Genomic DNA, 24594 nt, shown 5'->3' on the forward strand with positions numbered 1-24594 from the left:
GCGTCACTCTCTAAGGGGACAAGGGGATGCAAACTGAAGCTGCTGCCAAAAAAATTAATCCCCACAGCAACAGATGTCCTCACTGCAGGACATCTCCCCACACTGCTTAATTTCCCCCAAAAAATACAACCTAAAACTTCACAAATGCAAATATCATCCTAAATTTTACTCTCAGGATTCAAAGGGACAAAAGTTAAAGCAAGGAAGGATCTCCCTTCTTCTTTGTTTGAGGTCAGGAAGTGTCAGAGTAGATCGCGGTAAAGTTCCCGTGTCTGATTGTAGCGAAGCGTCAGCCGGCTGAAGCATCCTGATTCTGGGCCAGCGGTGAAATCGCCCAGAGGCCAGAGGCAGGAAGACGGGGTGCAGGGCCTCTCCCGTTCAGATGCAGATGAGACATGGGACTAATTATCTTATTGGCATGGAAATAAGAAGGGAAGAGGGGATGGCATGATGTCATTCAAGCAGGATTACAGTCATTGTTTTGACTGTGCCATGCCTCGACATTACATACCCATGGTCAGATAATTAGGGAGGCATGAGGAGGGCCGGGCGGGAAATGAAAAACACATTAAGGGAGATTCAACTGAGAATTTCCAAAGGAGAGTAATATTATACAAACATGTCTTCTTCACATGAAGGGAACCCAGAGGGAATTTTATTTATAGACGCAGACGGGGCTTTGAGTTCAGTCTCAAAGCTTCAACAGCGACGTAACCCAGGCATCGTTGTAACAAATTCAATTTAAACTGATTTATTCCAAGTATATTTTACAGTTCGTTATGATCACCAATCACGATGCTCATGTCAACATGACCCAGATTCAGACACGGGTCCACTTAAGATAACGGGGGTAAGAGGACTTTCAGGAGACGGGCTGAGAGCTGGCAGGGCCGCAGCGGTGAATTAAGCGCGTCTGCCATCCGGTAATGACTACCATCTGCTTGGGACGGCGTTTGCAGCCGAGCGGCTGATTAAAAATGGCCAGAGTGGTGCAGTTTTTTTTTCCTCCTTCCTCATCTGCGTCCCAGTCAAAACAGAAGTTAGAGCGGAGCTGCTTTTAGTGCCATCGGAAATGCGGCGCTCCAAAACGTCGGAGAGACGGGGAGAGAGAGAGAGATGGGGAAAGGATGTCTGATCTCATCGGGTCATAGCGGAGCAGGCGAGGAGGATTTGAGCACGTCTGATCTTTATTTTCAGAGATTGACACTTTACGAAAAGGTAGATACTGATATGACTGTTCTTCAGAAAAGAAGCACCACCTTCATTCACCACAAACATCAAGTTATGAAATGACCATGATATGCCTGACATCTCTCCATCACTGTAGAGCAGGAGTGTCGAATTCATTTTCCTTTTGGGCCAAATCAAAATCATAAATTTTCCTACAAGGGCAGTTGTGTCAGAATCTATTGATAAAATCCATTAAGCTGTTAAAATATAGATAAATTCTTAAAATTAAATAATAATGAATATCTTGTCAGTCCCTTCAGGATTTCGTGATTGTCTTTGTGAATAAAAATACTTGCGCTTATGTATGATGGTAAATATAACTTTTTATTACTCACTGTATCATTATTATGGATTATAACTCGACAAAGTAAAGCTGAGGCAGCTGTTCAGTAGAAGTAAGAAATACTGCTACCTGCAGGTGGGAGTAAACTGTCTCTTAGATCAAATGTTTTTCACCCTTTTTGTAAAAAATCTGCAATAAACTCACAATTATGCACTAGCACGAAAAAGTGCAAAGATTTGTTGATTTTGCTTGAATTTCCACAATAATTCACAAGAAACTTGAGGGACTAATTGATACAATATGGCTGTAAATAGATGAATTGATTGATAAAATAATATTTAAGCACACTGTTATCTTGACGGTTCTATTTATTTGTACCTTTAGAGTCTAGAGGGCCACATAAAAAGTTATGGCGGACCGGATTTGGCCCCCGGGCCTTGAGTTTGACACATGTGCTGCAGAGCAATAAAACAATGCTTCTCTTTGCTTATGGATAAAATGTTTTTTTTTTAACCATGAATAGTATGCAATTATTTTAGCCAATTACATATTTACAGCAGAAAAACGGTTTCACAAAAGTCTAAAAATATTGCAACAACAAGCTTATTGTCGATTGAATCAATAACCCCAATATGAACAACCAAACGTTTAAAATGCCAAGATATCCAGATGATGCCACCATACCTAGCATTTCATTATTAGTTGAGACCTAACATGTTTAGTTTTGGAATAACTAAAGCACAGAAATGCTTTACTTTTGTTTTGATTAGTCTCTGCACTTAATTTTGAAAGGTCAACATAAACTCTCAGTTGTATCACAGGTGATGCTTCAATAATGTAGAACTTTAAAAAAAAAAAAAAAAAGACTTCTGCTGCAGTTCTCTGATTATTCTGCATTTATTTTTGTTTAAAGATGCACTCATTTGTCTGAAAAGCAAAGCCGCCCATTACATAAGCGACTCTTCTGAACGGTCCGGCTCTGTAGTAGACGTTCATCTTCATGTGGATAAGTCAAGACGCCAGGCCAACACGGACCCTGAAGCCAGGAGCCAAGACAGTGAATTAGAACAGCAGCCGACGCTGAGAGATGACCTACTTTGTTACATAACAGCCGCCGTCAGGCTGCCGCCGCCCACTGCTCCCATTGAAAACCCCGCCGTCCCGGGGTTGATGCTACCGAGGCGTGACAGGCTCCGCCCCCCTCCTCATATGGAGGGTCAAGAGAAGACCATGGAGCAGAAAGCCAACCCCCCTAGACTCCTTGATTCTGTGCTAATTAAACACGCTGTAGCCCCCTCCCACACAAGAGTCAAACTAATAAACAATGCAAATGCATGGAAGCTTATCAAAGCACACAGACAAAAGAGGCTATGGTAATGTTACATGGATATACTGTAGGTAGATGTGTTCAGCCAATAATTTATGAAAATGGTGCAAAAAAAATAATACAAAAAGCAAAGATAAAAGAAGTTCCAGCCAAGTCACAAACATCAGTAGGAGTTTAAAGGTGATCCATTATGTGATCCATTCCTTAAACAGTTTAGGATAGAGCTCAACAAAATGGGCTCATTACATTTTTCGCACAACATCATTCTTAAGATTTCTGTCTGGTCTGATATTTTGAGCTCCTTTCAGGATAAACTGTTTTAGGCCATCTTGTCACTTTAAATCCAAATAAGCCGGTGCTGGCCACGCTCCCCCAACTCAACATTTACACTCGCATGTAAAAACGACTGCAAACAAATGCACAATAATACAAATGTACATCTTTGAGAAGCAGAAGTGGAGCCTCCTGCACAACCAACAAGAATGCAGCAAGTGGTTTCTGAATGCTGAGTCATCAACAAAACACTTGTCTTTTCCAGCAGCCATTGTACAGTGCATACAGCGGTAAAACCAGCTGATCAAACATGTTGGTTGCTAGGTGATGGGTAGGTAACAAATGAGGCTTCGTTAAGATTGCTAGGTGAGGAGCAGTGTCTGCTGTTATGTGCTACATTCAGGGAGCTTTTGAAATGGGTTATTTTCCAGACACCAAAAAACATTAACTTATTGCCAAAACATAACTGGATGATTTTTTTTTTTAAAGCAGTTGAGATACAAATGGAAGTACAAAAATGCGCAAACTCTGAATTTTGCACAATATGTCTCCCTTGAGGGAAAATCCCAGAGCACACTTGAGCTTGCTTCAGGGTAAACCCAGCGATACTATTGTTGGTCTCCTACCAGAAACAGAGGCAGCATGTTGTGATCAGTTACCTAATCTCTGCGAGAACTCGAAGAACTTCTTCAGTTTTCCCACCAAAGGAACCACAGCTGCCCACGCCTGTTCCTGCAAGGCATCATCGCTTGGATTCTGGATCGCCTGCAGGAAAAAAAACAATGATTAAAAATTTTGTATGGCAATAGGTTTAAAAACATTTAAACCAAACAATCAGAAGCATGCAAATCGAATGTTTATGCGAGAATAAGAGTTTCAAAATTATCTAAATAAAAATGTTTCTGCTGTATAAGTTTATTGAAACATTGGGGGGAAGCAGACAAGTTTTGCTTTGTGCACTAGAAAGGAGTTAAGGTTTTGCATTTTCAAGTCACTTCAGTCTTCAAAGAAAATCCTTGTGCTGGGCCACCGCTCTCAATTATTCTATTTGTTTTGTAATGTAAAATATGCAACTCACTGTCAGGATAAGCAATATTTAGAAACCAAAGTGTTCACTTCTTCCTACTCCTTTTCAAACTTTAAAACAGTGGTGAACTTATTATTTTCTTCTTTTTAGTTAGCCACTTGTTTTTGCTTGTCCTACTAGTTACCTGTGTTTTTTAAACTAAAATAAATAAAATGATCTTATTTTGTACATTACAAATATATTCATAAACCCTGAACTTTTTTATTGACATTTTAGAACCCCAAACTTAAGATATTTTATTGAGATTTTGTGTGATAAACCAAAACAAGGCAATGCAAACTACGAAGTGAAAGGAATATAATACATCATTTGGAAAAATGACATCTGAAAAGTGTGGTGTACACCTGTATCCAACGCCAAGTATAAGTAATTACATTTGTATTACTTTCACTGTAATTACAAACGCAGGGGCCTTTTTTGGATTCGACTAGCAGCTTTGCACATATACAAGCTGAAATTTATCCCAATTCTTCTTTGAAAAATAGCAAAAGTTAACCAGACCGGATGGAGAATTTCTAAAGATCACCTAAGATTATCAACTGGATTTAGGTCTGGACTTTGACTGGGCCAAAACAAACTGAATATGTGCATCTCTGTTTGAATGTCTAGGGTTGTTCTTCTACTGAAAGGTTGAACCTCCAGCCCAGTATCAAATTGTTTGCAGCAGTTACAAACATTTCATTTGTAAATACAAATGCAAAATGTCCCGCAATTTGGACATCCCTGAATAAAGCCTCTCACAGTTTTCTTCCAGTGTTGCCCTGAATTTAGCTCCAGCCATCCTCTCATCAACCGTCATCTGCTTCTCTAAATATTGATAAGAAGTACTGGCAGATTAGTTCATTATAACGTGGGAAAAACATCAATGAAACTAGTAACTTTTATAAATATTCAATAATTATTTACCTAAAACAATCTGAAAAGTTACTTATAAGTTAGTTTTGTAAGATATTTTTACTAGAAACTAGACCAAATATACTTGATAAGATTTTGTGTTTTTGCAGTGTATTCAGGTGGATTACAGTAATATCCGCACCTCTCTGATTTCCTGCCCTGCTCCTTTATAGGCTTGCAGTTCATCCAAGATCCCTTTGGCGTCCTTTAGCACCACATCCACCTGGTCCCACACCTCTCGCTCTGCTTCTGTGGGCTGCGCATCTGCAAAAAAACAACACAAATAAACAATACTGAGTTTCTGATTCATATTCACATCCTGACTCGTTATAAAGAATTTAAAACAACATCAAATAGTCAGCTATCATAGAAAGTTTAATAAACATTTCCCCAATTATGCAAATGAAAGTAAGCAGAAATAATCTCTTTTTGACACCGCCCATTTTCCAGGCTGAGAGGCAGAAAACGGAGGAAGATAAGATGAGACAAATGGACTCGTGTACACCCTGTGGCTCTGAATACAGAGCAGAATACTAACGCTTTCCATTGGATCCAAACACACACAATTGTCTGAATCACCTGAGATGATCTCTTCACTGCTCATTAATTTTATTTGCAAACAAAGTCAGGATTAACATACAATCTAGCAGCTTTCCTCAACAGAACTGCATCAAATCGTTTGCTGAAATGTAAAACTGCGAAGCTCTTTTATTATAAAAACTGAGCTTTTCAAGGAAGGATTTTTCTCCCAAGGTATCACAGAGTCTCTCGATTTGCCAAGTGTAGCGCAGGTTCAAGCTGTGTTCAGGGGCCTTAGGCGATGCAGCAGCCAAACTTCAGTGCTTTAGATTTGGGGGTTGGGGGCTCCCATTGATATTCTGCACACACACTGCAGTGGAAAATAGCAGGTTGATGGAAAAGTGCATCAGCTCTAGAGCCGAAGCCGAATTTTTTGCTGCCGGGAGGAACTCTTGTGTAAGAGATAAATCGGTGTGGAAAAAAAAAAGACTCACAGAGTTAGGGGGGGGTTGATAATGTTATGGAAACGTATTCATGTGATCGATATCTGCAGTGGGAGCAATTACTCGCAAAGAAACTCACTTTCAAAATCGAGGAAGAAATTGGGCTCCTGTTCCAGATCTGTGCATGTCAGAACTTTCAGTAGGTTCCCCATGTTATGATACCTGTTGAAGAAGAGAGAGAAAGAGAGAGAGAAAGAAATCAATGGAGGAATGCAGCAGTGAATGTGATGAGCAGGTGTCGATGCTCTGCTGCATCCCGTTCGCCTCATTTCGGCTCTGCTTCACCGCTCTGATGCCTGTATAAACTCAGCAGATCCCCAGATGTGCCCACAGCTCATAGGCACCCCAACCTCCCTTTGGACCCCCACCTGCTGTGTGTTTCCTGCACTCAACTTCTCACCACGCAGATGTCAAACCAGTAAGCCCCAAAAATAAAACAAAAGCTGAGTTTTTCTGCTTTGCTAAGCTTCTTCCCAGCGTTTGAGAAGCATTTACGGGCAGTAGTATGCAAAAATCACCATCGTCCACAGGGATCAGACTTCTGAGCCGAGTTCACATATGCACCATGAAGCGTTTTACTCCACCAAATAATGTTCAATTAAATAGTTAGACTTTCAGAGGAGATGAATCTTAGATATACTGTTATATTTTAAAGAGGATCAAACCAACACCTGCTCATCTCTTGTGCAGTGAGTCTACTGTTTGACATTAAAATTTACACACAAAACCCTGCAAATTTTGCAAACCCTCCACGAAATCAGAAACACTGAAGCATTCAGTAAACATCTTATCAGATATATCTGTGATACAAAAGTTTATTCCAAAGTTATAATATTAACTTATAAGAAAAAGGACTCCAGCGCAAAACTGAAACATTTCCAGACTCAAATTCCCAAGATTTTTCTGAATGTTTTTGCAACCTTGACAGCATTTTTTGTAAAAAAAAATTACCTTTTAAAATTCCACAAAACAACAAACCTATGAAGTTTTATTTCAGATTGATGTGAGCTGCAGCGTACATCAGCTCCATTTCAAAGTGTAACTAGACTGTTTTATTCTACATGATTATTTAAAGCAAAGTTTAAATAATCATCTTTATGAATTATCTCCATTTGTTTCTAAATGTTATATTTTTATCTAAGGTCATCATACTGTCATGATCTCATGATGTTTGATGGCAAGAAGATTGCTACCTTTTCTCATACTTGGAGAAAATACTGGCTTTGCAGATTTTAAATACTTACAGATGCAAAAAACACCAAAATTCAAGATGTGAAAAACAGTGGGGCCTCAACCGTAACTTTTATTAAGGTAAAACTTGTTAGAGAAATGCTTGATATTAAAGAAATTAGATACAGATTTAAATTTTTTACTTTACTACTGAAACTGTGTGAAACCTGAATGTTTTTAGACAAAACAGTGCCATAAAATCTCATTTCAGCCAATGCTGAATACAGGACTTTTAATGCACGAAGATTGAGTGCTGAAGTAAGTTCACCTATGCAATAAATCGACATACACAAACCCATTCAATAAATTAGATTATTTCAGTAACTCAATTAAGTGAAACACATTATGTAGATTAATTTCAGACTGAGCCTTTTATTCCTGTTAATTAAGATGATTTTCCTCTTACAGCTAATGAACACATGACATTTAGGATTCAATAAAATCAAACCAAAACAAAAAAAAGTTGAATGTGGGCTTAATGAAAGTAATGCTTAACACCAGTTATTTTCAAAAGGCACTTTCAATCTAACAAACAAACCTCATTGGAATGAGTAAAACTCTGCTGTAAAGCATGTTGTGCGCTTTTCTGTTAGACCTGGTCGGTGCTGAACTAAAAAGGACCTTTAAGGAACAGGAATAAAGGAAAACTCGACTTCCACAGCTTTAGCAGACAGTCTGCGTCTACTTTCCTCCTACAGTCCACCCACACACGCTGTATATGGTTTATGTAATCCACAATGTATGTCTCAACTGAAGTTGTGCAACCTGAAGTGACAGGCTCGTGCTGCTCTCTGCTATGTTGATCCACTGGCTCCTACAGAGAAGGAAGTTGATGTTTCTCAGAGGCAAAGGTCAACAGATGTGTGACAAGCCAGGAGTGGGGAAGAGTTTGTTTGGAGAAACGACATCCGGCTCCACCGCCGGCGACAGATTTAACCCCTGCTGACAGGGCGGAGACAGGCAGGATGCACTCAGCAATGGGTTGGGACTGTGGGACTCACCTGAGATGAGTGGCAGGTAAAAAGCCAAAGTGACTGACTGAGGACGAGATCATGCCACTGCAGGTAATCCTGAACGACAGGGAGGTGCTGCGACAGAGCAAGGTACGCACTCAGCAGTCAGCAGCAGAGGGGTGAGACGAGGTGATTTTAAAATGCATGAGATGCGTAGAGTAGGAGCGGGGAAGGGCGGGGTGCGTGGATTCTTCCATCCTAAATCATGGCAGTAGGTCGTGCTTTTTATTTTCACTTTCAAAGTCAGAAAAATAGCAAATGAAGAAATTTAACGTGGTGACAACTGAGCTCAAGTATTCTTTATTCTTAGGGCATTTTTCACACCTGATAGTCCGGTAGACTGTTTGATTCGAGATCAGCATTTGTTACATCTTGAGCTGGTGCGGTTAACGTTCACACTGCACTGTGTCAAACAAACCAAATCTTTTGAAAAACCTTTTCCCCTCCTTGCCTGTGGTGGCAATGAACCAAGAACCACCGAAGAAATCGACATGAAAACCTAAGAAAACACTGAGCGCAACTTCTTTGCAAAATAACTATTGTAAGGTTTCTCTTTTGTCTTTGAGAAAAGAGAAATCCTTTGCCAAAGATTCATTTGGCAAATTAAATCAAATGGAATAAAAATGGTAAAAATCATAATTATGACATTATAATAATGTTTTCCAGCAGCCATTGTACAGCTCATACAGCGGTGAAACCAGCTGACCAAACTTGCTGGAGGTCGTCTTGGGTTGCTAGGTAACGGTGCAATGTGACTGAACAATAAGGAGGTTTTTGAAGGGGCTTACTTTCCAGACACCTAAAAACATTTAACTTATTGCCAAAAAATTATTGAATGTTTTTTCTTATAAGTGCTTGAGATGCTTTTCGAAGCAATTAAGACCAAAATGGAATCACAAAAAAGTGCAAAATTAGAATTTTACATATCAAATCCCCTTTAACTCCATATTTTTTTCTTTTATAAAACACAATCAAGTACTAATAAGTACTTTGTGGTTTAATAAATACATTGAAAGCTATTTTATCTTCCTCTACATCAACACGTTACTTGGACTGCTTCCTCCTCAAAATTTTGAGACCACCTGCAGAAACCCACCTGCCCCGTCTGTCCCCGTCCCATTTACCTTCCACTAATGTGACCTGAATGTCTGACTGTGCCGTCACGCCGGCACCTCACCGGCTGTCAGAAAGCAGCACCTGATGCAGCCTCAGAAGAGAGCTGTCACAGACCTCGCCCTACGCAGTGATGCCATCCTTCCTCTGGTGCTCTGCTGCCACCTCTCTGCCGCCGCCGCTGGCTGACTGGAGCTCAGACTCAGCTCAGGTCGCTCTGCCAGTCGGCTGCGGCGGGGGGCACCGCCAGCCTGGTAGCACCCGGCTCTGCCGCTCCCCTGCGGCATTTGAAATTAGGTCATTTAAGGACAGGGATTTGCGTGACTGTTTTTCTGAGTCTAAAAAAGAATCTTCTGACTAAATTGGGACATTTGACAGTCTTTCATTCTCAAAAATGATTCCCTGGTTGAATTTTAAGTTACATAAGTAAAGATTAATAAACAACTTTACAGTTATGCAAAGTTTATGATGAAAGCAACAGAACTGAAATGATTAATCGGATTATTCATGATTAATCCATTATTAAAACAACCTAATTTAGTAGTTGATCAAACATTAACTGGAGAGTACAGATTTTAAAAATGTCAATTTGATGAAAGAACATATTCAGAGAAGTAATTAAACCAAAACTGTACAGAAAATATATACATTTTTCAATTGAAATATTAATTTAAAAAAAACTTTCTGTATGTATGTTCTAACAAGAACTCAAGTAGGATAGTTTTAGCTTCACCCAGTTCAAATTCTGCACTTTTTGCTATCCAGATATTAATTGGTTAATCCAAAAAATAGTCAACAGATTAGCGTTACACTGCATAGAGTATTTTGTTAGCCACAGATGCCTTCTTTTGCTACTAATGGCTAAGGAATCGTTTGTTATTGCATTTTAAAATGTTTATTTCCTTAAATAAAAAAAAAGAATGCATTTGTTTATTTGAATGTTTTCATGTATTTTTATAATCAATAACCAGTCTATTTCTGACAATTAATTCAAAGCAAGTTGGATTTTTTTTGTTTTGTTTTTTTTTTGGGATAAATCAAGGAGTGCCCTCCCTCAGCATCCCAGGGACACGGCGGAGAGGAAGCCCGGCGACAGCCTTGTTGTTGTTTTGAACCCCCCCACTGTGCATCGCGTGCTCGAAGAGCGCGAGGGCGGCCAGGAGCAGAATGAGACGAGCCGGAGCCCGCGCAGCCCTCCTATTGGACGGAGCCGATCTACCCGACAGCTCGCTGTATCCATGGAGTCAAAAAAAATTTAGAGCCATTGAAAAACACGGCAGCAGCCAATCGGCGGCGAGCAGCGGGGTGAGGAGTGAGTACAGTAGTAGTAGGAAGTCGGAGCACAGGAATACATTAATACAGATGAGGTAATGTGCCAAAAAAAAATGTAGGAGGTGGGGGGATTAAGTCAGGAATATTTAATTCCAGAGGTGATTTAATGTGAGCGGATTTTTCTGTGCAGCTCAGCAGAAGTCTGATTTAAATAATTAAAAGTAGTAAAGCAATTCACCCAATAATATTATCAGCTAAGAAATAAATACATTTAGTATGAGGCATGTGGAGTTGCTCTGTGCCACGCCCATGCAGCAGTCTGACCCCTACATGGCACTAATTTTAAACGTCTTCCCCTTCTCCCAGACTGCACCCAACCCCCCCACCCATCATCCCTTAGCAGCAGCTGACATCGAGCACTGCGGCAGGCTGTCTGAATCCAGCCAGGGATACTGCTGACATTCCACTACTCAGCTGCAGCATGAGGATACACGTGCCCTGCTGCTTTACTATGGAGGAGGGGGAAAGAAAAACCACAACAACGCCCTCCCTTCTTCCAGTCAGAGCGAGCCGGGGGCGTCACGCGGGAACCGCCGTGGACCGGCGGAGGGAATCGGTTTTAGTGGAAGAAGAACTCCACTTCTGCTGCTGCTTGAATGAATGAATTATTTAACCCTGATCCAGGTGAAGTGAGGTGAAGATGCAAGAGAGAATCCATTTTTTTAAAATGGGTGGGCGGGGGAGGGGTTCGAGGGGCGTTGCACTGCGGCAGAGGCGGAGCGGCTTTAAACTTGACCTAGATTCCCCGGGTGACACGCCACATCGCATTAGTCCAGTCGGCCGGACCCCAGGACCCGCCAGTGCTCGCCGTTCTGACGCTGCCCTGATTCGACAGGCAGAAAATGGAGGAGCACTTCCTGAATAGAGCCAACACCCCCAACAGACCCCACTGGACACAGTTTCTCCTCACCCCTTCCCCAGCTGACCAAAAATGGCTCCGAGGGCAAAAGGAGAGGAAGGAGAACGGGGTTTACGAGGGGGTCTCTATTTGTTTATGTGGGTTGATTTCTTCATGGCCACGCCTCTGCACTCCAGTAAACAAACTGAAGAGACCCCACATATTTATCACTGCAGAAGTTCATATTTTTCCCCGACCAAAAGTACTTTATTAATACAAACATTCACCTTTAAATATGGAACCACAATTTAGACGGTAAAGAAGGAATTATGAGAAGGAATCATGAATGAAAGTGTGATAGTTCAATAAAAGATTTTAACAACAATAATCTCTAAAGGGCAACAACGAACCACAAAAAAACACACACAATAAAAACACTGAACAAACTGAAATAATCTGTAAAATAAATGGGAATTAAAAAAAGTCAAAATAAAAGTGCAGCTGATTTTAAATTCACAGAGCTACATGACGAGGAATGTTAAAGATAAATATATTCAGTTATAAGTACATGAAGTGTTTAAATATAAATAATCTGAAGTCTGGTACAATGTGGAGAATATTTAATGGACGGACGGATGGATGGATGAATGGATGGATAGATGACAGCGGATGAACAGATGGATGGACAATTGGATGAACAAGTGGATTGATGGACGGTTGGATGGACAAGTGGATGGATGGACGGTTGGATGAACAGACTGATGGATGGACGGTTGGATGAACAGATTGATGGATCATTTAGAAACTGTTAAAACGGATATATTTTTCTAACTCTGTTTTAATCCAGATTATAATTCCTTGAATGAAACTCTGGATTTCTCCGGACCGTGTCTGAACCCCGAAGCGCTCGACTCTCATTCTTCCACCCAGACAGTTCCCCGCAGACCTGAGCGGCATCAACTAATCTGGAGGTGACATCCGGCGTCAGCTGTGTCATCTTACTCCGATGACTCCACCGCCGGCTAAAAATATCCCTCCAGCGCCACATCACCGCAGCCGCCATGAACCGAGTCACAGAAAAGAGTAAATGAGCACAAGAACCCAGATGAGGCGGATCAGAGGGGAGGATGAAAGCTGGAGCACCTCATCTTCAGCTTCAGCCTGTTCCCTTTTTTATGGGACGGCACCTGATGAAAGATGGAAACCATGGAAACAGGCGAATACACAAGTCTGCGAAAGCGCCGGCTCTATTGAAACTGAGCTCAATGGAGAGAGGCTCTTAGCGCCTCTCCAACACTTTACCGCGTTAAATAACACACAGGAAGCTGCTGACAGCCTGGATGGTTTTAAACTCAGATCGATGGATTCACAGAATACTACGAGCTTCTGCAATCAGAGAAATTAAATATCTTGCTCTGTGTTGACTGTTGTGGTGATTCTATGAAGTTTCCTGCTCCTTTAGTCGAGCGTCTGGTTCCAGACGACGCCCCTCCTCACCCTGTCCTTGAGAGTCCTCTGACTCCTTTCTGGGAAGTCATTAAGGAAGGCGCATCGACTCACTGAGGTCCTCCTGAGCAGAGCCTCCCTCAGGGCGGCTGCCTCCTCAACCCATTCACACACATCTCCCATTCTTCTGCACAAACAGCCCTGAGCCATCGTTACTTGACTGACCTTCTGACTGTGAATCACCAACATCACAGAACCTCTGCACCGCAACTCAAATCAGAATTATACAAATTTTATGATAAAATCCCAGGGAAAATTAATGAAGTACATGTTACATGTTTTTACTTTAGTTGTGACTCAAGCAGGATTTTGGGTGGGGCACGGAGACAATTTTGAAGTGATGGAGAGAGTCAGATTGAGATGTCACTGCGTTTTAGTTGGGCACTGGCGCCATCTGGAGGATGAGAACTGCAAAGACAGGAACCACTCCCAAATACAAACCATGAACCTTTTTCTAAATACCCAATAAAAAATAAAGAAAAAATAAAAAAATTTCCAGAACCTTTTCACGTCCAAATTTAATATTTTTCTAGGATAAATTTCCAGAACTCCAAGTATTTAAGTATTTTTTATGACACATACAACATCTATACAGCTGCAACTAATGATTATTTTAGTTATCTATTATTCTGACGATCAATTCAGAATAATAGAATTGATTATTCTATTGTTAATAGAATAATCAATTGCATTGATTATTCTATTAATAATCAATAGAATTGATTTTCATGTAAGCCTTTTTATACAATATTATTAAGACATTAAAAGTTGCAAATAATTTTTAAAAAATTTGTAAATAAGAAAATCTAAATTTTCTCAACTAAAATGGAATAAAAATATTTCCAACATCATCATGTGAAAAGCTCAGCCCTTTCTGGTCGACTTAACATGAACACAGCGTATGGCTAATTTGTTGATTATTTTTCGGACTAAAGGATTAATAACTGAATAGCAAAAATGACAAACGTATATTTTTGTACAGTTTTGATTAAAACATGCAATAAAATTGATGAATTTAGCAACAATTTGACTTGTTGATATATAAGCAAATAACTAAAAATTGTTACCGTCTTTCTGCTTTGGTTTTATAGCAACCAGATGATAATGAGTTGTTTACCCAGCCACAGAAAACAAAACAACATTCATTATTTCCATTTCAACAACAAAGTTTCTTTGTCGCATGTTTTGATTCGGCACTAAAACAGCTTATAGTTTCTTAATGACTATAAATAAATCTATCACTATTGTGGTATTTAGCAAATAGAAATGTTTGTAATTGTAACTGACCTAAAACAAGAGAAGATTGGTCCAATTTAACTTCAGTTAGTGAAAAAAAAAGTGTCTTTTTATTTGACGTATGTAAAAAATGCTGAATATTTGTCTACAGATAGAAAATACTTTTGTATAGCAACCCTGTTCTGACCTTTTACGTAAAGGTCAGAACAGGGTTGCTATCAAATCATGATGGATCATCCCTGAACTCCATCAAGAGCTCAAATGTAGTCATTTCAGAATAACTATCACACAACATGCTGCATATTACATTTTAACACGTTTTTAACCTTTTTTCAAGAGTATTCCAGCCTCTAACAGTGTAGCTGCTGTAGGAATGACTGGCAGCCTGCGAGCTTCTTCCTGAAACCTGGACAGGAAGTTACACGGTGTCAATCCCCCAGTGGCATAAATAATTGATTAGCGAGGAGACGCTAGGAGCTTTTAGCTGACATAACAAGCCACTCTACATATTACATGCACTCAGACGTATCGTCTCAGATTACAATGTGGAGCCCATCTGCTGAGTCAAGATGTGGAACGTTTTACTATGCTTTCTATTTAATGACTACATTTTCTCATTTTCATATCTCCCATCCTATTTTTTTAACACTGTGAATGACTAGGATAGATTTATTTGAAAATAAAAATCGAATTATTTTCCCAGAAAAAGCAGTGCAGGTTTTCACCAGCTGGGGGCAGTGTTGACCCAGATACACAGTCGAAGAAAAGAGTCACCTCGACACCGTAAACGCCTCCCCCTTGGCTCAAAAACCTAATCCAGCCTGCATCTATTCACACAGGCTGCTGCATTAACTAAACTCCATCCTCCATGCATAATGCGCCACCTATCTGCTTCCTGTGTACCGCCACAGGGTCGCGCTCCGTCAAACAGCTCTCCATTCATCCGGGCCGTTTCAGTGAATGGGTCTGAGCTCGTCATTAGCCTATAAAGCCACGGACACGCACCACGCCAGGTCACACGGGCGAACACTGACTGAGTGTGTCAGCTGAGCATCACCTGAGGCGTCGCTGTCAGAACGCTGCAGCATTCCAGGAGTCGGCATTGGCCAATCAGATGGCGGCTGTGTGTCATGGTAACAATTTCCAAGGAGACAAAGAGGAAAAATACAACAAGGTTGGGGAGACATGCAAACATAGACATGATAGGATGGGTTTGGACAGTGTTCCTACACAGTCTGGGAAACTATTTATTTTCGAGGTCTTTCACTTTGTCCATCCATCCATCCATCCATCCATCCATCTGTTCACAAATTCATTCAACCACCAATCATACAGTCAGTCCACCAATCCCTGTTAATCCCATTTACTCATTCATCCGTCCATTTATTCATCCATCCAACCGTCAGTCCTTTCATTCATCCATCCATCCATCTGTTCATTTATTCATCCATCCATTCGTTCACTTATTCATCCATCCATTCGTTCACTTATTCATCCATCCAGGTATCCAATCATTCAGCCAGCCATCTGTCCGTCATAAATTTATTCATCCATCCCTTCAACCGTTCATCCATTTATTCATCCGCCAATTATTCATCCATCCATCCAACCGTTCGTCCATTCATCCATCCATCTGTTCATTATTTCATCCATCCATTCTTCCCTTTTTCTTTCATTACAATCTGTTTTCCCAGGCTCTACATTCAAAGCTTGATCACCATAGCAACGTTTTTCTGCCATGAATGTTTTGTAAATGTTTGTTCGTGTTTTATTTAAAAAGCCTGTAAAAAGTTCTAGTTAAATTTGGAGTTCTGACATGAAAAAAAAGTTGAAATCCTGTTTCAGTGAAGAAATTAAAACTGAGCTCTGATGGGAAACTGGGAAGCATCAAAACAGACGATGGATATTATTTATAAAAAATAAGTCATAATTTTTTTCCAGCACTCCAACATAGAGCAGTTCTTTTGGGTCAACTGTGACCTTTTGCCCTCTAACTGCATAAACACGTTGGCCTTGATGGGGAAACAGGAAGCCGGGAGCACCTACATTACTCAACTCCTTTTTATGGTCAACAATACATTTCCTTTCCTCAGTCGGCTTTACAAATACTCCCACACTGCAGCACATTAAGCCTACAATAGGCATAAATGCACCAAAGGCTACCTTGCATAATGTCTGTATCTGTGCTGATAATCATGAAAAACTTCAAACTTCAATGATAAGGTGATGCTTTTTAGATAAGCCAGGTTATAATTTAACCCAGAGACGCTGTTACCTCCCTGTTTAAGTGATTAATTCATACTATTGCGAAAGAATGTCTCAGTACATAATTTTAGGTTATATTTTTATCAATTAATCCCTGCGTGTTTATTTATCAAGGACTTTTAAACAACAAGGCCAACAGAAAGTGCTTTAAAAAGAATAAAAACAAGTAATAGCAGTGTTCATTCTGTGAAGAAAGAACCATTTTACTATTTTTGGAGGGAAGTTGTACAATTTACATCAATTAAAGTGTATAATACTGAAAAATACACCCCCCTTTAAATCATAGTCAATGATAAATAATACCTTACTTTCATAAAAGTCAAAAAACAAGCAAATTCAGTTTTAAAAAAAAACCCTTGGAGCCCCTTTCTAATGAAAGGCACAAGTAAAATGATCTGAAAGGTTATTTCCCAGAGTTCATAGGTGTACTGTGAGTTTCTTTCTCAGAAAGTTTTACCAATTCTAAAAACTTGTGTTTTGGTCCGACTGAACTGAACAAAATCCTCTGGGATCCAGTGGTGGGTCAGCAAGAGATTCAGCACAATAAAGCTGCGTTTAGTTAGCAGAACTGTGAAAATTGATGCTCCGTCTCCAAAAAAAATTGTTTGTGTGTTACAGTGGCAGAATTTATCATTTAAAAAGTGTCGGACCTGTGTTTGGTAAAGCACTGTGGTGGGCTGAATCAGAAGGTAGGAGGCAAAACGTAAAAAAATAAAATAAAATCAGTCATGGATGCAAAATGTAAAAAAAATAAAATAAAATAAAATCAGTCATGGATGCAAAATGTAAAAAAATTAAAAAGTTAGTCAGGGAGGCAGGAAATAAAGAGAAGTAGTGTTACTGGATGGACAATATTGTTGAATAATAGGATGAATAAATTGATAGACAAGTCATTTATCTTAATTCCTTAACCTAAATTTTTTTTGATTTATCGTTTTCACAATAATTTCCAGTTAATATAAACTCCTAAAACTGTCCATGTTGTTGTGACTATTAGCTTTACTATTTTCTCCAGTGAGATTAATAAATATCAGTAAATTAGAAATATGATTAAATTCAGTTACTGTGTGCAGTTCAGTGATAAAAATAAATAAATAAAATTTTTAAAAAGTACTTTACTAATGGGAATGTTTCTCCAGAGTAGTATTTTGTTTGATTGCTGTGCACCTAAAAAAAAAAATAAAATTCACAATAGTACCACAAAATGTAATAAAACTTTAATTCCTTATCACCCACCAATAGTTTAAGCTGAGATTTCAGTGGCTACCAAGTCAATATCTTTTTCCAATCTATAAACTTAAGATTTTTATCAAAATCTAGAATCAATCATCTCACCAATGGGATTTTTGACATTTGACCTTTAGGGTAGATCAAACATCTGAACATGTAGCATTATGAGGTGCTGCTAAAGAGTTATTTAACGGGAAACGGGAGAATCACAACAAAACAAGGAACAACTTCCCACCCAAATGTGCCGACTTCTCATGAAATTATTTGAATCTGAACGAGTGTCGTCTTCAACTTCTGCAGCAAATCAAGCTAACCCAAATGACGGCAATTTCCGACACTGTTGTGAGGCCACCATAAACAAAACCTAAACTACTCCGAGTCAGAGTGGAAATCTCTGACTGGGAAAAAGAATAATCTAAAATAATAACCAGGTCAACTTTCAACAAAATCTCCTATTCATTCATAGTCACCACATGCTCCATGAGCTAAGCTGTTTGGAACAATAGGGAGGGGAAAAAAGCAGGAATAACACACAATCATTGGGTATTTACGCAATGCGGTCTATTCAAATCAGGACGTGACAGAGCTGCGTGTTTGGTTATAAATAGCTACACAAACAAATAAAAGTAGATTTATACAAGATAACAGTACATAAATAGTTTAATCAGTTAAAATTTGCATTTACTAATAAAATGCAGACATGGAAACAACAGACAAGTTCTTTCAGGTAGAAATTATTAATGCATGAACAGATCAAGGCTGATGTTTCACACACTCAAATTTAAGACTCAAAAGATTATGTAGATATATATATATATAACATTATTTAATAGAGAAGACTGGAATTTGACTACCGTATTTGAAATCCACTAAACCTGTGACTTCAGAGTTTGTGTTGCACCAAATGAGAGAAGTGGTAGCAGTAGCAGTAGCAGCGACGACGGTTTTCAGGTGTTTAGAAATACAGAACTGGGAAATTTCTTAGGTCTGTTTGTGGCTCTTGGCTCTTTGTAGCTAGCTAGTTAGCTAGCAAGGGTATATTAGCAGCTAGCGGTAGCCTCAACCAATGACTGTCCGGAACTCAAACTTTTATCTTATAAATAGGTCCAGTGAGAAAAATCCTAAATATATGAGATTAAATGCTTTTTAAGACCTGTGATTAACGTATTTAAGGTCAACTTAACTTTTCTTTAATAAATTTAGGGCATTTTAAGAGTTTTTAAGGATGCAGGCCACACTGGTTGTGATCAGTTAGATATGTAGTGATTTACACTCCACATTTTTAAGATTGTATCATTTTCCTTCAAAGTTATGAACCATTTGCATTGATAAATTTATTAACTGTGCCTGATATGCATTAAGGCAAAAAGAATCTATACAATTCGCTGCTCCGTCAAATTGGAATCAACTGCAGGAAGACTTAAAGTTGAAGGTTACATAGATACATGAATCATATTAAATCCCTTTAAAATGGTTGAAACAACAACATGAGATAAGGTTTAAAGCAGACTTCCTAAAACTGTGGCCCCCAGACCACTGGTAGTGCGCAAGGTGCTGCGAGTAAACAACCGTTTATTTGCAGTGACGTTAGCTCAAAGGGCCACACTACAGTTAGCTTACCAAAGGATTCTGTTTAAAAATAATAACAGATAAATGGCTTAAGACCAGGTCACTAAAAATAAAACATGAAGACACCGGTGGAAAGATTCTCAGGGTGAATTGCAGAACTTCTGTTTTTGAACACTTATGATACATAGCATGCTGCATGCATGCAGATCTCAGTCTGTAGCTGCACTATGATGGTGATGAGGCAGTGAGCAGAGCTGCACCCCAAGCTGACTAACTCCATCTTAAACACCAAAAATCTAATTATTAAATAAAATGTTTGTTTTTGCCAAAGCAACTCAAGTCTACTTTTCTTTTACTACGCTTCTAAAATATAAGTATCCCTAAAACGTCATTAGTGTGCAAGACACATGTAGTTAAAGAACTTTTTTTGATTTCCATGTGTTTTCGATCCACACATTCCGAATCAGTAAATAACTCAAAATGCCCCAAAACATACCCTTAAACATTAGTTCAAGGGGTATGAAAACTTTTGCAAGGCAATATTAAAGTCAGTGTGACAGAAAGAGGAGAGGGGGGATGAGCGGAGGGACTTACCAGCAGTGGAGTTATGCAGGAGCAGGGAAGCCTGGCCTGGGAGGTGGCCCCTGGGTGGACAGTCCTTCCAGCAGAGGTCAGCTTCTGAAAGAGAGGCCAAAACATTAAACTCAAGCAAGAAGATAAAAAAAGTCTTAAAAAACAGCAAGATCTAAAGTTGTTTTATGTCTAAACGCCAAAAAAAAAACTCAGTAGATGCCTTTTCGCCTTTGACTTAAGTGCAGAAAAATCAGAACAAGGAAATATAACCAGGAAGTTCTGCATTAAGCTAGCAGGAGTGGTACTTTTTACAACCTGCATCATAGATACAGAGCTAATTAAAGAGTTTCTAAGTCCTTACAGAGCAAACAGACTTTCAGAAAGCACATGGCACTTCCTATTGTGTAATACTTCCTCTGATTCACCTCAGGTTTTCTACACGGCTCACTGCTTCCTGCTGTGAAACAGCAGCGACGCGCCGCACTCACTCAGCTGATGTTTACGTCCATCAACTCAAGAGGTAAAAAATAAAAAAAATAAGTAAATAAAAAGTTCAAAGAACCAAACCAGAAGATGTGAAAATATTCCCACAGAGCTTTCAGTTTTAAGACTCAACTTGTGCAGCTCTAATTGGGCACACAAGGCTTTTTGCCAGCTCCATCCTCTGCCTGCATAACCAGTCATAAAAAATATCTTTCTGAACCTAGAGGGGCTTCTCTCCCAGTAAGCAGCTCTTAACCCAGCGGAGCTGACGAGGCACAGCTGCCATACGAGGTGGGGCAACTCAGGACTCAGCTATGCGTCGAAGCAAACGCCCACAGCCTGACTAAGCACATGAGGTCACAGAGGTTAAGCCTACAGTATGTGGAGCAGTTTGTTAGTGTTTCAACGGGCTTTAAGACAGTATATCAACAGCAGTCTGATCCTTAAGCTGGTTTCTGTGGTGATTCTTGTAGATAAATTGACAAATTGACTTTTACTCCAACATGGAAAAACACTTTTCTAGTGAAAGAAAATGCAACAATTCCCAAGTTATTTGCAGTAAATAAAAAATTAAAAGGTAGTAGAGAGCAATTGCTGTAAACAACTTGCATTAGGACTCTGGTTTGGTCCATTGAAAATGCTTATTTAGCTAAAATTACAAAACTTTAAACTTAATGAGATCTGTTTTTTAAAAGCAGGACCACCGCAAGGCTGCTGGCTCATAAACACCGGGACTGCTGTCATTCATCACTGCTGCAGGAAAAACCAACAATGATGAGCTCATTGTTAGTTGTGTGTGTGTGGGGAAGGAGGGGTGCGTGTGTGTGCGATTCAGCTTTGATCATAGCTCCCAGCTACAATTAAACCAGTCTAGAGCGCCGTTACCCAGCAGGGGGTCACAGTCTCAGAGATGAGCTACAAGTCTTAACAGTTTTAAAACCTAATGAAAGCTTTAAAGAAATCTGCTTAAATCACACAGGGGATGGGTTATGTGAGAAGTGTTATAAAATATATTATTCACAATAAATCATTACTTTAAGCTGACCAATATTTGCCTGCATGTCTGGAGTCTTTATTTTCTAAATAAAGTAGAAACTAAGGACTGAAGGAGGAATAATAATCAGATATGTAACAAGGCTTTTACTTTCTTACATCCCTTTGAACAAACACTTAGTCCTGATTCACATTTAAAACATTCAAGTATGACTGCAGACCAGCCTCTGAGTTAATCAACATGTTTATTCAGAGCTGATTGTTATATTTGCACGCTGATAAAATTTTTTTTTTTTTTTTTACATATTTTTGCACAAAAATTGAGAAAATGTTTTGAAACATTAATTCTCATGCAGCACAACAATGTTCTGTCCACACAAGCACTAATATTTAAACTTTAATCTGGCAGTGTTTGAACCTTTCCACAGCATTTTAGAGAGAAAAATGCCAATGACTATAAAATTTAAAACTATTTTCATCTCTCTGTTATCCGTTTGAAAGACTTTGGGAATGCAAGTTCTCCTTTACCTTCGAAATTTGTATTTCTATGTATTTCGAATGGTTGGACTGGATTTCGTTTAGGTGTCTTAAGGTAGATAAACATTTAAATGTGTAACTTATTAGTAAAAAATCTCAAAAATCATGTGTCATTTACCACCACTGCACAGTTATGCACCACTTTGTATTTCTATATCACAAAATCTTCATAAATAATGTTTCAGTTGTGTGAACAAGTTCAAGAAGAAGTGATTTTTTTGCATGGATAGCCTTCCTTAATGCAACAGCAAAGTTAAACAATAGAGCAGACCAATCATTACATAAGCTGAATGGAAAATTCATGCTCCAAAGATGAAATGCAAAATAAAAGTAAAACCAAGACGAAACCTGCAGCCTTTCTGTGATGCCAACACACACATTAAAAGTGTGAGTGTGTCTAAAAGCAGAAGTTTTATCTTGTGGAAAAGTTTTGGTACAAACTGCTCGGTTCAGCCTGGGGCTGCATGAAATTGGTAAATATTCTCATGCTGATATTTTCTTCTTTCCTCTCATTTTCATTTGTGCTTCCATCACTTTGTGACTTTTAATCATTTGTGTCAACCAGCCATAATTTAATATTGTTTTAGTTAAATTGCTGAATGTTCATCCCAAAAGGCTGCAAAACCTAGATTTTCATGTGATAAAGATACAATTATATTTGATTCACACTGAAATAAAACCAAAGCAAAACATGAGACAAAATAAAGAAAACAAGATTGCACGTTAAACTTTCCTACATTTATCGGCACAGGATGAAAACAATTTTGCCTTTTCCATCTCTCCAGTATAAACATAAAGGTGCAATTTAATTCAAAATGTTGACTAAGACCAGGTGTTTCAACAACACACACACACAGTTTAACAAACAAAAAGGATGGAAATCAGGGGGAAGAACCTCATGTCCAATGTAAAGCAGAGGATGTTTGATGCTGTGGGCCTTGAAGAATCTTGACAGAGTGTGTGTCGATATAAAGTGCTGTCCAACTAGTAAAACATGGTTTTCTTAAATGAGCTTGTAAGAAAATTTTTGTTTAAAATATTTCCTGAGGGATTCGTTTTCCCTGTTTAATAATGACTCAAATTAAAAGTCGGATTTTCCTTCATTTTTTTATTAAAAAAAAACAACCTGATTTTTCTTTTTCTGCATTAAAAAGTCCTGTATGAAGCATGCTTGCACAGCATGGACTGAAGAGAAAGAAAACCTCGCCTCAGATGTAAAGTATGTGTGAGGTTTAACACCATGAGAGGATGGCGGGTTGGTGCGGGGGCAGCTCATGCAAAAGCTGAATTCATACCATGCTGATTTACCATCTGCAGCAACACGCCTGCTTTTTGAGTCCGCTGACCTGTGGGCGGCCACATGAGGATGCCATGCCTGGTTTAACATGCCAGAATAAAATCATCATAAACGCTTCTCTTTTTTGGTTGCAGTGGACTCAAGCAATCTGTGTCTGAGAGGAGAAATACCAACAAACTGAGGCGCTGAAGGGATTTTTTTGTGTATTTGTTAAAGGTGTGAGTTTTGAGTAGGTCATGTTATTTATAGCTCTCCGTTTCTCCACAGTTGGTGTGAAGATGTTGCAGCAAACAGGAGGCTGAAAGCTAAAGCATCCTGCTAAAAACCTTCTTCATATGCAGGAAAAAGCGATGCTGCTCTTTATGAGGGCTTCAGATAAAGCTAACATCACAGGACGGAAGTGAGAGACTTGAGAGGAATGCTCGCGATCAGAAACTGGCACACACACACTGACTCATACACATCAGAGGCAAGAATCAGGAGTATTTCTCCAGGCAGCCAAGGGCTACAAACACAAACCACAGCAGGAACCCCTGCAAAGCTCCAGACTGTGTTTTCTGCTTATTTAACAGCAAAACACTCAGAGTGGGTCAATTAAAGAATAACAAAGTAAGAAAGCACTCAGTTTATGAGCAATGCAGCAGGAGATTGCAGAAGTTAGATTATAAAAAATGGCACGGCAAATGTTGTGAGAAGAGCTGAAAACAGACAGAGCAACAAGGAAGCTGACCGCGTGTCAAACACATATTATCTATGTAAATAGTCTGAAGGAATACAGGATGAGAGGAAACAGACTTTCACACCACGGCGCTCATTTTAATGATTAAACTTTTTTAATCTCAGGTTTTTCCAATCAGGTTCGATTTTAATGGGAAAAAAAATTCAATTAACTCTTCAGTGAGTTGTATGACAAATTTTTTGCTTAATTACAAGAATAAAGTCTTAAGTAAAATCTCATATTTTTTCCAAACTGATCAGATTTTAATCAAATTTTATTTCTTGTCTTCTTTTCTGAAAAAGAAATTGCAAACAGGAAATATTTCCAAAAAGTGGCTTTTTGGTTTGCAGGGCCATGCTGCGAGAATTTTTAATTAATTACAAGAATTAAGTCATATTATCAGAATAAAGATACAATTTTACCAGAACATCTTACAATTGAGGGAAAAAAAGCTTTTAGTTCTCAACTTCTGTGTAGTTTTCTTTAAAATAAACTCAGTTGTTTCAAAGTTCTGCAAATGATAATAATTTGATGCTAATGTGTTT

The 24594-nt window shown here is 39.0% G+C and overlaps 1 protein-coding gene across 1 annotated transcript in view; it reads right to left on the reverse strand.

Annotated features, from left to right (window-relative positions):
* The window catches only part of fam49bb (family with sequence similarity 49 member Bb), a 45354-nt gene that overhangs the window by 11546 nt on the left and 9214 nt on the right, over positions 1-24594 (reverse strand). The window contains exons 2-5 of the mRNA XM_032551676.1: positions 20043-20126; positions 6196-6278; positions 5237-5358; positions 3773-3878 (exon numbers count right to left, since the gene is read on the reverse strand). Coding sequence (XP_032407567.1) covers positions 3773-3878; positions 5237-5358; positions 6196-6268 — 301 coding nt within the window. The 5' untranslated portion in view covers positions 6269-6278; positions 20043-20126. The remainder of the gene's footprint in view (positions 1-3772; positions 3879-5236; positions 5359-6195; positions 6279-20042; positions 20127-24594) is intronic.

Source organism: Xiphophorus hellerii, chromosome 21 (genome assembly GCF_003331165.1).
Source record: "Xiphophorus hellerii strain 12219 chromosome 21, Xiphophorus_hellerii-4.1, whole genome shotgun sequence".
Lineage (NCBI taxonomy): Eukaryota > Metazoa > Chordata > Actinopteri > Cyprinodontiformes > Poeciliidae > Xiphophorus > Xiphophorus hellerii.